At 32.3% G+C, this 15,715-nt stretch overlaps 1 protein-coding gene across 1 annotated transcript in view; it reads left to right on the top strand.

Annotated features, from left to right (window-relative positions):
* LOC105423303 (multicopper oxidase 3) overlaps window positions 1-15,592 on the top strand; it is a 49,703-nt gene extending 34,111 nt beyond the window's left edge. The window contains exons 2-10 of the mRNA XM_011633003.3: window positions 5,633-5,999; window positions 6,401-6,685; window positions 7,298-7,571; window positions 7,802-8,006; window positions 8,384-8,568; window positions 9,316-9,511; window positions 10,055-10,267; window positions 10,507-10,737; window positions 11,288-15,592. Of these exons, the coding sequence (XP_011631305.1) occupies window positions 5,633-5,999; window positions 6,401-6,685; window positions 7,298-7,571; window positions 7,802-8,006; window positions 8,384-8,568; window positions 9,316-9,511; window positions 10,055-10,267; window positions 10,507-10,737; window positions 11,288-11,457 (2,126 nt within the window). The 3' untranslated portion in view covers window positions 11,458-15,592. The remainder of the gene's footprint in view (window positions 1-5,632; window positions 6,000-6,400; window positions 6,686-7,297; window positions 7,572-7,801; window positions 8,007-8,383; window positions 8,569-9,315; window positions 9,512-10,054; window positions 10,268-10,506; window positions 10,738-11,287) is intronic.
* Window positions 15,593-15,715: the final 123 nt, after the last annotated feature.

The raw sequence follows: 15,715 nt of genomic DNA, 5'->3' as shown, positions 1-15,715 counted from the left end.
CGGAACTGTTGTGGATTCGCATATTATTACTTAAAATGATACGAAGTCTATTTCATTCACATTTACTTTTCTAGAAACACCCGATACATGCGCTTCCAGCCCTACGATATCGTGTACATCTTACGTGTCTTGTTTGACATTTAGTTGCATTAACTATCGGGAGATTATTAGTTATGCTCATCTCGATCGTCGCTTCTGATTTCATAGTGGACAACGTTCCACTCGCATTTGTAAACGGTAATGCTCCATTATCTTGAAAAAAAATATCAATCAACGGAATCAATCACTCCTTATTGTGATTTTACGTAACTTTGTAACTTTTTGTTTTGTTTTCTATTTTCTTTGTATTGCTTGCAATTTTTTGCATAAATGTTTTTAAACGCTACATACGTGTCATCTCGACACATTTCTTCCGACATTGGAAGAATGATGCGGTTTTGGCTCGAAGCCAAATAAAAAAAATATATATAAGAAAGGGAACTTTCTGTCTTCTGAGTCGTAAGAAGTTTAAATTGAGTTGAAAGGCCTTTCCATTCAGTTAAAGTAAGATATCAAAGTATCAAAGATAATTAATGGGGCGGGAACGTCTCTGAAGGGTCTTGCCGCAGGCGCAAGCTTAATCACACGTTTGTAAAAATGTGCAATATTACGCGGAGTGTCGAGTTGCATGAAAGAAAGGGAAGGAGACGTGAAGTGACTGAAGAAAGTGCGGCTGCCCAGACACGCGCGATCGCGTGCCAATCAACCAATCGTAAACGAGCCGCAGCTTCTGCTAAAGAGGCCATTCTTTAATTCCGTAAACTCAAATGATGGTTCCTTTATACTGTTGAAAATTGAATATGCAAGAAATATTGCAAGAAATTGAAAGAGAAAGTAACAATTTGGGATGAGATGTATTATTGCATATAAAATTCAAAGAAATTTGATATTGAAGATGTAACATTTAAATTAAAAAAAAATGAATGGATTTTTAAATCTTTGAATTATATTTAAGAAAATTATTATCTTTAATTAAATTATCTTTATAGCTCAGATTATAAAAACAAGATATTTATAAAATAATTTCTGTAACAATGTGCGAATTGTTTCTAACATAAAAACAGATAGATATGATGATAGATAGAAGATATAATATTGATAGATGTGAATTCAGATACTTATACGTTAATTGTTACGAATTTAATAGATTTTCTTCGAAAGCTTTCATCAATTTTTTGAACTATTTTTCTGACACAAATATAAAGAAAAATCATGCTAATTACCAAAGCACGCGGAAAAGAAAATTATGTAAATTATATGTTACGCGTGTATATCTTGCAATGCCATATGTTTGTTTTGTGCAATTGCATTTCACGAGTTCAACGTTGAGTTAGACGACCAATATTCTTTCACAAGAACCTCCTGTTACAGTAAAATAGATATAATTAACTTTTCGAAAGTGCATTTTTTGTTAAAGCCTGATAGTTAATTTCAATAAGGCGATATTTGTGCTTCACAAAACGGATATTTTGATTTAAAAAATTTGCAACTTAATCGTCGATTATTTCGCTTATTCGATCAGTCTTACGATATTATGTAAGAGTAAATATATTAAAACATAGAATATTAGATCGCGGTGTGCAGAAGTCGTTCGTTAGATCAGCAACGAGTAGGGACAATCGCGAAAGCATCGGTCGTGCCTCAAGATGTACTGTTACTCGGAAACTGGTCGAACAATTGTGGCAGGCGGTAAAAATAGCGGTGTGGCGAATTAATTGCCGCGCGAAAGGAACGGCGGGGCAGCGTGAAAGCGCGATTTTGTCTTACTTAATTCATTGTTTTTTTTTTCCTTGCACAACCGCGACTTCGCGCTTACGGCGAGTCGTCTTACGACAGCCCCGTCACCCATCTCGCCCGGTATAACGAACAGCGAGTCGTGAGGGCGAGTCATTACACGCTCGCATTATGCATTCGCTCTAAATGACGCGACCGACCTAACGCGACATTGCCTCATCGCCTCATTGTCATCGTCACGTCGGGCAGCCACGTGACGGTTCCTATCGGACGCGCAAGTAGACTTTCCACGATAGAGATCTGTGAATCTTTTATTTTAATTCCCTTAATTCCCCTATTTAAATTCCCTTTGAATATTATGAAAAACTTAAAAAAATGTTGCTTTACATTCAAAAAATTCAGCGCCGAATTTATGTCAAAATGAACATATTTTTCTTAATATCAAATTTTTAACTATATATGCCGCCTATTTATAAAATTAAAATATTATGTGTTGTATATATAAAAAATTGTATATAATTTTTACGTACTAAAAAAATTATTTCTGTATAGTGATTGTAGAATAATAATTTTTATGTCCACTGTTATTTCAAGTTACTTTACAAACCCCGTATTTCGCATTCCATTTGTGAATGTAGATTAAACATAATCGACGTGTATGATTTGATAAATAATATATCTTGATAACATGCGACGCAATTACAGAGCTAGCCTATAATTATTGTACGAAAAATTTTTACATTGACAAACGGGCGTAACTTACTACTGGACTATAATATATTGTTATTTCGTCAATTTACGGATATATTTCGTAGAATCGGTATTACGCACTGCAATGGCGAAACGCGGCTACAGCACGGTGGTGCGCACCACGACTTTCATCGGGGTATAAATCATTCGGCAGTCGGAATAGTATTTCTCCTAGTACGTTATAACCGGCGATACGACCAGAAAATACCGCTCCAACTTCGACGTCTACCAGATTGACGTCGAGCCAATTCGATCGCGGGAATTTGTAGCTCAATACGTGCCCGTTACGTCACTCGTCGTATAACACGTAACGATTTCGATGGAAAAAAGGATTAACGAGCATACGGCGCACATTTGTGCTCCGGTGCAATTTCACGGGATTCGAAACACGAGTGGAGAATCAATCGCTTGCATTAAATCATCGTAATTGCAAAATGAATCACAGTAAAATCACAGTAGCTTAAAGTAGTTTGTCAATCATCAAGAACAGACAAATGATGCAAAATATATAAAAAAAATCTGTAAATTATCTGTAATTATAGTAATTTATGTAATATGAGTAATTTTAACTAGATTTAAAGTATTATTTCCTGAAATTAAGAACTTCAAACATCTTTAAATAATAAGAATTAAAACATAAGATTTTATTACTTTATGTTATTATATATGTAAGTCAAAACTTAATTCTAAGTAATCCTAAATTGTTTAAAGAAATTACTATTTAAATATTTTTATTATTCAATTATTATTATATCAAAAACGTTATTTAAATAGTTTATCCTTTTCTTTGGGTTCGTAAATTTTGTTTTTAAACAAGCATTCATTGTACACATATAAATATGTCAGTGATGCGTTCTTGATATCATAAAAACTTTTCGCGTTTCACTGACGATCTCAAAAAGAAAACTGCGAAATCGTTATGACAAAAGAAAGTAATTCGAAAAAAATGTCTAAGAGAATAGTTTCGCTTGGGTATAAGAACGAAAGGAGATGTCGGTGCCACTACAATGTGCAAAAGAACAGAAGTTAGCACAAAGTTGTTCCGGTAGTAATCGCGTTGAGTTTCTTGTTGCAATGATTGGAAAACACTCTTTTCTTTTCCGCTGACGAAGGTCATGTATTTGCAACATCAATTCACAAGTACATAATTTTTACATTGTAATGTAATACAAAGTGCGTTACATTACAATTAAAATATGTTTGATATTTCAAAAAAGATATTTTTCAAAAAAGATGTAATCTCTATTATGGATAAATTGGAAAAAATAAAGTTTAAAAAGTAAATGTAAAATCAACGTATTTGTAATTAAAAATTAATACATTGTAATAATTAATACTGCAAAAAGCATACAATTCTATATCTTTTACATCGTATAAAATAGAATATTATCGAATTGCGTTCATTTATCCGAATAAACCTTAGAATCAACCGGAATAAAGCATGAAATATTAGACGTCATACTTGAAAAATTCCGCAAGATAAATCTCAAACAGCGCCGGCTGATCTTTACTAATAGCGCATTCTATCGCAGCATGCCTTTGCCTTTAAACGTGACTACAATGCGAGTAGTTTTCTCTTTTTTGTTTCGATATATATCATGGAATTCCGTATCGAAGAAGCTAATCTGATCGTTATGCAATAATGAATTAATATAGATATTCTGAAAGTAACATTATATTATCTAGTTATCTTACATGAAAATTAAATTCCAAACATAATTATAAAAACTGTATTTGTGGGAGATGATAGATAATTTTTTAGTTCGGTAGGACAAATAAATTTTTAATTTATTAATTGTGGAGAAATACGCTTTTATATTTTTAAACAATAAAAATTACTTGGTATAAGATTTAAAAGTACAATTTTATATACTTATTTACAACTAACAAATATAAGAATATTTAAAGCCTACAAAAACTTTAAAACATTGTGAGCGGGTACGAATCATTCATTTGAGATTAAGAAGATGCATAAGATTTCCTTATAAGATCTCTTAAATTACGCTCGGGATTAGTGTACCTCTCTAAACAAGAATGCCATTTATATCTGCACAAGAATGTCTGAACTTCATCGAACTTTCACGTATTCAAATGCACTTATTAAACCTAATCTGATTCTGACAATCTTGTGAAAAACTTAGCTTTCTACTCTACTCGAAAATTATTTCCGCTCTGCGGACGATAATGTTCCGATTTTCTGAGCTATGATCGATCAACCACAAATGCATAAATACATGAATCCAAATCGTATTTACAAGGCTACAACTTCCCAGATTTAGATTTGAAAATTTTCTAAGAAGATTCAACTTGGTTATTTCAATTTTGATGTGGTTCCTTATGAATTGCTAGAAAATGAAACTGTAAACCTGTTTACTATAAACGTAACAAGCTAAAATTACAATAGTCAAACTTTTCCTGTTTCTTCTGCATTACACTTGCACGATTGATTGATGCCGGAATAGAAGCAGAAAGAGAACTCGTAATGATAGAGTTACGACACCATTCGTAATTTACGACAAAATAATGATACATCACACTCGATCCTACAAAATTCATGAGTAACAACTTACTATTTCGTAAGTTGGAAATCCAGTTTGTCACTAAAAAAAAATAAATGGCGAAATATGAATTCTATTTTCTTTATGTCTTGCTTCTTATTTTCCTGGAAAACTTGTTTCTTGAAATTAAGTGAAATTAATGTCTATAAAACAAGTAAATAATCAAATGCTTATTGCAAGTTATTATTAAATTTAAAAAATAAATGAAATTTTTTAAATGTAATGTTCTGCAATTACAGATAATTAAGAAAATATTTAAAAGACTTTGACATTTATTTCTTTGTGATGTTTGCTAAAACATCTGTATTATTTTTATCTCGCAATCTTTAAATGAATCAAAGATCAAGATTAAATAATCTTGTAAAAAGTGATCTATACAAATACATAACTTTCACATGTATATAAGATACATTTTTACAATTCACGAATTTTGGGCTGGCCTGCTTGTTAATCCCTAAACAGATATTTAATTTCTTCTATTTTAATTGACTACTAAACAATTTTTTTACAAGCTTTCGTTTTTATCTACAATTTATATATATTTGTTGCAGATCAATCAACAGCCGCGGATCAGTCAGTGTCGTCTTCCTTCTGGAGTCCAACTCTCAAAACTGATGTCTTCTCTCAGGACAACAGCGCAACTTTTTTCCCAACAGCCCATGGCTTGGTGCAAACTCATCCAACCAGTGGTGTGTTCCGCAGTGGTTTCGGCGGAATTGACAATCTTGGTAGTCGGGGAGTAACGATGAGGCCACCGAGGACACGACCTCTCGATTATAATGAGCGCGCTACCGCCGAATTGCGCCGAAATCCATCACTCTCATCACCCGATGAGTGCGCTCGAGCCTGCCGTGAAAATGAGCCCCCTAGAATATGCTATTATCACTTCACACTTGAATATTACACCGTACTTGGCGCGTGAGTATATGCAGAATATATGCTCAAAACGACTGTAAGAATAAAAACTACAAAGCCAGATTAACGTTGCCTCGCTTTAGTAAATCAAAATTTATTAAAATATTTATATTTTAATTATTTATACTTTATAATTATTTATAATTTATAAAAATTTATTACAACATTACTTTATTTAGTAACATCACTCGTCATTGTGATCTTCAAAATAACGAAATAATTCTTATAGAAATACTTTTTTCGCCTGAGAAGAAATCAACTCTTGCAGAACAGTAATAATTTTTGTTAGCGGAAAATAATTGAAATCGAGCTCTCATGTGATTATATATATAGTTCTAATTTTGTACAAAGTGATTGCCTAACTTTCTTAATAAGTATTGTGTAAACTTGCAATAAATTTTCAGAGCGTGTCAGGTATGCACACCAAATGCAACCAATACCATATGGAGCGACTGTCAGTGTGTCTTGGCAGATGGAGTAGAGCGAGGTATCTTGACCGCAAACAGGATGATCCCTGGACCGAGCATTCAAGTGTGCCAGGGTGACAAAGTCGTTGTGGACGTAGAAAATCATATGGAAGGAATGGAAGCCACGATTCACTGGCACGGCGTGTGGCAAAGAGGAACTCCGTATTACGATGGTGTACCTTACGTGACACAGTGTCCTATTCAAGAGGGTAACACGTTCAGGTACGCAATCTTATTCTTTTAACGTAATAAAAATAAAACTTATATTTCTTATAGAAAAAAAAACTAATCTTTAGTTATTTTCTTATGTAAAGCTTTTTTTCTTTAGAGTTACCTAATTAACTATGTTTTATTAAATTTATCATAATTTAATAAATTGAAAACTTTATTTGATATTCGAAGATAAGGTAAGGACATATAACAGATGCCTCTGTTTAAAATGATATAGATATAATAATTGGTTATAATAATAATATGCGAAAACGAGCAGGACTAATGAGTAGTTCCTAACATCAACTAAATCTAAGAATTTTCCTATGATTTCCCGCTAGTTTCGAAATTAAGTTGTCAGTCTCAGTTTAGTATTATATTCTAAGCTTATAAGACTCACCCTCTTTTTATCTAGATTCTTAGGAAGAAACATGCCCAGGATTTATAATTAGATTATATTATCGAACAATAATATATTTTTGTGATTGTCTTTCAAAATAACTAAACTTTTCAGTTTTAAACATTTTATAATATATCCTAATTATAGATGTATATTATAAAATTTATATAATCATTTTATATGTGATTTATAAAATAAAATGTTTATATTATATATGTATAAAGATATCAATGGATAGCCGGAAATGAAGGTACACATTTTTGGCATGCTCACACTGGCATGCAAAAGATAGATGGTCTTTATGGAAGCATAGTAATCCGACAGCCACCGAGCAAGGACCCTAATAGCAATCTGTACGACTATGATTTAACCACACATGTGATACTCATCAGTGATTGGTTCCATGAGAGCGCTGTTGAGCGTTATCCCGGCCGCCTTGCAGTCAATACCGGTCAAGCACCTGAAAGCGTGCTGATTAATGGAAAAGGTCAATTCAGGGTACGTCACTTATGACATTAATTAATTTTAAATAACAAAAAATATCTAATGTTATTAAACATTCCAATTTATAATAAAAATCTTTATAAAGTATATTTATATTTTTAAAGATAAATGAAATTGTTAATAAAAATTAATATTTATATAATTACACAAAATTATTAGATATCATAAATTGATATTTTTTAATTTTCAATGCTTTTTTTATTAACTTGTATTTTTTATTATAGGATCCTAATACCGGTTTTATGACAAATACGCCTTTGGAAGTATTCACAATAACTCCAGGCCGTCGATACCGATTCCGATTGATCAATTCGTATGGATCAGTATGCCCCTCCCAAATCACGATCGAGGGTCATACTCTCACAGTTATCGCCACCGATGGTGAAGCAGTGCATCCAGTACAAGTGAACACTATAATTTCATTCTCAGGTAAAACAATATATAATTCAAATTTATTACAAATTTTAATATTAAACAATTATTAAATAAATTATTTATGAAACAAAACAAGAAAAAATTTTCTATTAAAAGTATTAACTTTTTGATATTAAAACTAATTTTACAAAAAATGTATAAAAAAAGATAAAATATATATAAAATATACAAACTACATAATAAAATATCCTTTAGCAAATAATCAATTTGGTTAATTTAAAAATTTATATCAAAAACAAAATTATTTGTATAATAATTCTATTAGACATAATCAATCTTAATAGTATTTTTAACAATGCTGATTAAAATGTCAAATGATTCTACTAATTTCTATGACAAGTGTCATTTATATGTTTATATTTCCTCAACAGGTGAACGTTATGATTTCGTCATAAATGCCGATCAACCTGCTGGTGCTTATTGGATCCAACTTCGTTCGCTTGGAGAATGCGGAATCCCACGAGCCCAACAGTTAGCTATCTTGCGATATGCTCGCGGTCCTTATCAACCATCTACCGCACCACCTACGTATGACTTCGGTCTACCACAGGGAATTGTAAGTATATATTTACTTTTCTATAAAAAATTATAAAAAAACATCGAATTAAATTAAAAGTAAGATTAAATTTTTGCATTTTATTAAACATTTTATTAAAATGCATCCAATTTTTTTAGATTTTATGAAATTTTATTTTAACATACACTGCCATCTGTACGAATGCGACAAGTAGAAGAAACTTAGTTCTTAAAATAATTTTTTTATTTAAATTTATTTAAAGTATGTTGCAATTAAAATATTGATTTTAATGTGATTTATATATGAATGAAATATAACAATAGATAAAGGAATCTTATCTTCAAACGATATAATAGAAAGCTACCCAATCCACATTAGCTATGAAAGGAAAAATGTGTGAAACGTTTAGAAATATTACAATGGAGAAAAACTTTTTAATTAAAAGTAACTTTAAATTAAAAATAATCTTTTCAAAAATTAAAAAATGGTGTTTATAATTAAAATGTTACAAATTATAAGTTGAAACACATCTTTAAAAGAATTAATCATAAATGAAGAAATAATAAATTTTTATATTATGTGTTTTAAATTAAATACATCGATATTAAAAGTAAATTGCATATAATGTAAAATTAGAAAATAGTTAACTGGTTAGATTAACAGAGTTCTTGGCTGTTAAACTTCAAAACTTCTTTTAAATTAATAAAATTGTTAAACATCAAAACTTTTTTTAAATCAATAAAACTCAAGTGACAAGGGGGAAATTTTCAAATCTTTTTTCTTCAGGTCCTGAATCCTCTGGATGCTATTTGCAACCGACCGCGCGAGGATGCGATTTGCGTGAGCCAATTGAAAAACGCCCGCCACATCGATCAGGGTATCCTGCAGCAACGCCCTGACGTGAAGATCTTCCTACCGTTCCGCTTCCTGTTCTACAGACCAGAAGAGGTCTTCCAGCCGCAGACCTACAATCGCTTCCTCGGTAAGGAAACGCTAATAGCTGTTTTAATTCGCAAAAAGGAAACAAACGCGTCATGCGATGATTGCGTTTGATTTTCGCTTGGCATAGACACGGCACTTCTCGGGTGTTCTTAGAAAGATATACTTCAAAAGGGATGCAATCTCTACACGTTGCATGTTCATCTTCGATGATTCCTGAAACTACAAGTATTATGCAGGATACTCAGCTAGGTACTTCGCGAAATTTGCTATAAGTACAGCGATTCTTTCTTCGAGACACTTAGATTCGATGATGTAAGATTGATAAAGTGCAAACCACTTCAAGTGCAAACTGCCACAAGTGTTTGTAGTATTGAAATAAGGTGTTTCAACTACTGCACTGGTGTTTTTATTGCATATATTTTTTTTATTAATTTAAATTTTTCTGTTAATAACAAATAAAAACAATTGTAAAGTCTTTTACAACTTTCAACTTTTTCCTTCACTTCAGGATTACTTTATTAAATATTTATTTAACACGTAAGAAATAATAGCGATTCATTATGCAATCTTGGTATATCTATAGTTGCGCCGACCGGCGATCACGTGATTTCTCTCGTGGATGAGATCTCGTTTACGTTCCCGCCGGCGCCTCCGCTCTCGCAGATCGATGACATCCCACCTGAACAATTCTGTAACGGTGATAACAGACCGGCTGATTGCGGCGCCAATTGCATGTGCACGCATCAGGTCGACATACCACATAACGCAATCGTCGAGGTGGTTCTCGTAGACGAAGGTGTGTACGCCGTTATTTGCTATGATTGCTACGTCCGCTCTCTTCACGCAAACTATTCCTGCATCACGAGAAAAATACTTCAAAGAAACTGCATTTAAAGAAACTATTAAAGTTTTTAATCTTATAACTTTTATTCTATATTTTTCTATATTTTTTTACATATTACAATGTAATTTTTTTAATACTAAAACAACTTGTTTTAATCTTACTTGTTACTTAATTTTCTTTTTTTTTTACAGTACAACAACCCAATCTGTCTCATCCCTTCCACTTGCACGGATACGCGTTTAATGTGGTTGGTATTGGGCGTTCTCCCGACAGGAACGTAAAGAAAATCAATTTGAAACACGCCCTCGATCTCGATAAGCGAGGTCTTCTGCACAGACAGTTTAACTTACCCCCCGCTAAGGACACTATCGCTGTTCCCAACAATGGTTATGTCATCTTCCGTTTCCGCGCGGACAATCCAGGTAAGTTTAACAACAACAACTTCTCGCGCGATAGCTCAATGAGATGCAAACGGCCTCCATTTGTAGTTGCTGCATAATTGCAAAAGTTTTCACAATACATTTATACTAACCTACTTCTATTGTATATTTCGTTAATTATACTCTATTTAATGCCAATTGTATACTACATGGCGATTTTAGAAATTATTCTATATTTCTGCAAGCAAATCATTTTTGTCGAACAAAAACCGGTTACGCATTTTAATAAAACAAGTAATATCTTTAAAATCATATATTATATAAAAAAAAAAAAATATCAAGATTTATTTTAATTTAAAATGCTGTATGCTCGCGATGTTAACGCGAGATTAATATCGTATTATTAATACGATAAGATCAATTATTATAATACTGCAAATTTCTAACAACTAAAATTTTTACAGAAATTCATTGAAAGTAGTTATTACTATAAATTTTATCATCATAAGCTGGTACAGTGTAAAATAACTATCGTGGTTAACATTTATTAACGTTTACGTCGGCGGAAATTAATATCGAGCTTTTTTTATAGGATACTGGCTATTCCATTGCCACTTTTTGTTCCACATACTGATTGGCATGAACCTGATTCTGCACGTGGGAACGCACGGGGATCTGCCGCCGATACCGCCGAACTTCCCGACCTGCGGTGACCATTTGCCACCCATCACACCACCGCTATCTTTAAGCGGATTCCACTGATACGCAATCTGATGCATGAGCGACGAGCTCAAAAACTGAGAGGGAGTGACGCTCCAAAGTCCATACAATACTTGTAGCATATTTCTGTAAAGTAGCGAGTCTGTAATATTGATTTTTTTTTTTCCCAACTACGCCAACCTCGTCGGCTGTTCTCGAGAACTGTACTCTCGGCTCGAAACGGCGTTCAATCGAATAGAGAATCCAACGGATGTCAATCTGTTGCCTCACGAGAATGGCTGAGTGTAAAGAAGACAAAGTCAGATGTCGAAATGGCTCGCGAGGCAACGGGTTAACAAAAGGCGACTGACGTCCCGCTGGGCGTCGCGAAACGATGAATGTTCTCAGAGATGACTCTAACGTTGAAAGGTAACGTTAGCGGTAGTTGATAATTTATTGTGTTCCAGATGCTTCACCCATCACTGTCATTTATGCTACGCGTCCTCCTTGTTATCCTTTCTTGTCGGAAAACTCGCAGTCGTTCGCATTTCACGTAAAATTCAGTTTATAACCATCTATTTCGCTCTATAAAACATATCGCGAAAAATATTCTTTAGACAACGGTTCAAAAATATCTGGATTTTTAGGCCGTACTCGTAATACTGCGAGCCCGCAAATCCTGATGTGGCGAGTGAAGCATCTCAGCTGGAAACGTACAAATGTTATCGACTAACATTTGTAACGCTCTGTAAATAATGTAGAAATAGTCACTATACTTAACGAGATATTAATGTGGGAGTAACGGGGTAAATAGCGTAAGAAGGGCATCGCTGAAAAATCGTGATGGTGATTCGAGCGGTGGATTATCACTAGGATAAACGCCCTTCCAGCAGGCTGGATCTGTACGATCACGGAATCCATTTTCAAACTTATTTAATATTGCTACATCCTTTAAAAAGATTACTTATAAAAATAAAAATTAATTTTTCCTTTAGATCAACATTTATTTAAACTAATAATATTTGACTCTTTATTAACTACAGATTATTCGATTCTATTTTCATTGATTGACTTATTATTTTAACCATTTTTGCATTTTTGATTACATCATCAAATGCTTTACCTTGTTCATTATTTGAAACTAGAGAAAATATAATAACTTTGAGAGGAAGAACTTAACGATGCGATTGATCGTAATTGCGAGTTTGATGATGAGTTTCCCTCGACAGATTCAGACTTCTAAAACAGCCTCTTAGTTAGAAAGTGAATTCGCGCTTGTGCCGCGAACAGCCGGAAATTGCGCGTTTTGTTTTTCTTCTGTTGGCCTAAAATTACATCGAATTATTCAAAGTATCGAAATAACGTCGGCGTGATTAACGAAATTATACATTTCAAACATATTGTCTAAAACCGTATCACTAACCGTATCACTAATGATTAGCGTTCTTCTCAGCATATATCGATATATTAACACGCTATTTATTTTTTTCACTCTTTGTTTACGTTGTTAACTTTCGAAATCCGGCAACATCCCGAATTGATCTGTCTTAAAGACACGCGCAGATAGGCTGACACGTTATCACGTTAGTATATCGCGCTATGCATACGGCGCAACAATAGTACTGTACGTTTATTCATGGTGCCTCCATTTTCTATGGAAAATACGTTTATGCGCAACTCACAATTAACGCTTACATTGTTCGGTCATATACATATATACAGTATACAGATGTAGAGACATTACACTTAGATACACGAGATAATCGCACACGTGCGTGTGTCGTGCCTTATATCTGTAGATAAAATTCCTCATACATATTTCGTTAAATACGTCAGGATCACCGAGACACGAAACACTCAATAGCGTAAACGTGGAATAATTTGTTAATATCATGTAACTCGATGGCTTGATGCGAAAGAGATGTAAGTGTGGATTATTTAATTTTTTAGTTGGTATTGCTAAGAGAAGAAAAATCTATTTTTCATTTATTATAAAAATAAAGGAATATAGAAAAAAATAATGTAGCCATTTAACATAACGATATTTTTTCATAAAACGTAGTAGTTGGAATGTCAAGAAATATATAATCTTACATCGCGTATACATCAAATCTTCTATTTGTTAGTGCAAAAATATCAACTAAAAAATTATATTTTTTTTATAAAATGTAATCCTTTTACATTAAACTATCGAATTATGCAGAATGTCTGTTGTTACTTTCTCAAGTCGGCCGTTCGCTTTCTCATCTCAGCAAAGGAGAACATTCTTGGAATTAAGAAGCATGATTTAGAGATCGTACAAAAGCCGACGCGAATCCACGATGTGAGAGCGAAAGATGTATCTTGAGTCGAAGCAGTCGACTTCAGAGACTGTGGCAGTACGTCGATCTATTTGACTAGATTCGGTTAAAACGGCTTTGTGGGATAGCAAATATACGCTGTTTTTAAACTATAATCTTTTTACTTTTAGTAGGAAATAATTTGAAAGAGATATCAAGGAGAAACGTACCTGCCGTTAAATTAAATTAAATGTGCTACGAGCGTTGATTCTGCGTTTTCTCGTGAGCGAATTTGTTGGAAATTCACTTATGGTGCAACGGTGAACAGCGAGATTTCATCGTCGACGATCAATCATGATTCATCATTTACAGGCAATGAGGAATGCAGGATAATTAAATTGAGCTAATTCATCTTCAATACAGGGATAATCATAATATACGTATTGTTATGTACATTAAGGCTAATCAGGTTAATTTCAACATCGATACATGACGCTTTCAATGATGAATAATTAATTATGATTAAAACAATAATTAATTATTAGATATTATAAGGTTATGGAAAAGCAATAATGGTCAATTTTATTATTTGAAAATGTCATACATAGGATGGTGATAATTAAATATTAATTAAATTTTTAAAGATAGCTGAATAGCTATATGTAAAATAATATTGATTATTTTATAAATTAAATGTTTATTCCTTGATGTGTAATCCTTAAGTTGTTCTCATTTTTACTATAGAAATTTTTCATGCATTTAGAGTAATTTTTAATAATAGTTTCTAAAAATAAAAATCCGAATTAAACATTTTATCTTAAATATTCATGCAAATTGTTTTCTAAGTAAATTTTATATTCCTTCTAAGTAAATTGTTATCTAATTCGAAAATCTGTAATTTTAAAAGCGTTGCAATAACAAAAATTAATCATTGTTAAGCATTATTAATTAATTAAAATTGATTATTATCATTTATCAACTCTTCGAGCAGATATATTGATTGTTGTAAATATTGTAATACTGAAAATTGTCCAGTATTCCCGTAGCTAGTAATATCAGTTTTTTCTCCATTTCCATGTAATTAAATCCGTATAAATATTGTCAGTTACCATCCGCATAAGCATATGAGTTTTCGTGTTTTATAATATAAAATTTAAGCGAGAGTTATATATTCGTATACATGTAGGGGCACATGCAAACCTACTAATGCGGATTATTTAATCGTATTTTACTATAAAAATGTATTTTTAATAATAAATCGTTTTTCAAAATATTATTTATTAATTTATTACTTCTATTGCAGATATATCACACAAGGCATTCAATTTCTTTTAAAGAAAATTCGCTTATCTCTCAATTTTCACATAAAGACTCTAAGGAGTTCAACTAACTACTGTACTTTACTGTACTTTACTAACTACTGTACTTCGCTGAGTGAGTATAATAAGCATATTTTGCAAAGAAGATGTAACAACTCTTATGTCGTAGTTGTAGTCCATCCTACTAAAATAAGAAGGTAAATTAATAAGTCATAATAGGATAGTCGGATATGAAAGTAGAAAGAAATATTTCTGACAAAATGAGGACATAAAAATGAGATGCAATTCGTAACAAGAATTATAATTATTAGTATTAATAATGATACTTTCATTTCGAGCAACATTATTACTGTCATATCACCGTAGAAATTATAATTTTATGCACGAACAAGCATTATACTCGTCATCTGTATCGTGAAAAAAATTAATAAATTTATACTAGTGACTAGAATTGTGTTCCAAAATTCACTGCCAGTACTGCAAATCTATAGCTCACGTAACGTATAGTATACATTAGCAGCATTAATAGTAAATTTTGAAATACAGTCTATGTAATAAATCATGATTACTAACAAAAAATTAGTTTGAATAAATCATGAAACAAAATTGATTAGGAATAATAGTATGCATAAAAATATAAGGATTGCGAATAATTATATGAGAAATTTCCAACTGTCACATTACATTTCGCATCGTTCAGATATATAATGAAGGTAATGTTTG

The sequence above is a fragment of the Pogonomyrmex barbatus genome, unplaced genomic scaffold (genome assembly GCF_055798465.1).
Source record: "Pogonomyrmex barbatus isolate J1 unplaced genomic scaffold, ASM5579846v1 scaffold3, whole genome shotgun sequence".
Taxonomy (NCBI): Eukaryota; Metazoa; Arthropoda; class Insecta; order Hymenoptera; family Formicidae; genus Pogonomyrmex; species Pogonomyrmex barbatus.
Note: the sequence above shows the minus strand (reverse complement) of the source record. Positions and strands in the feature narration are given on the sequence as shown.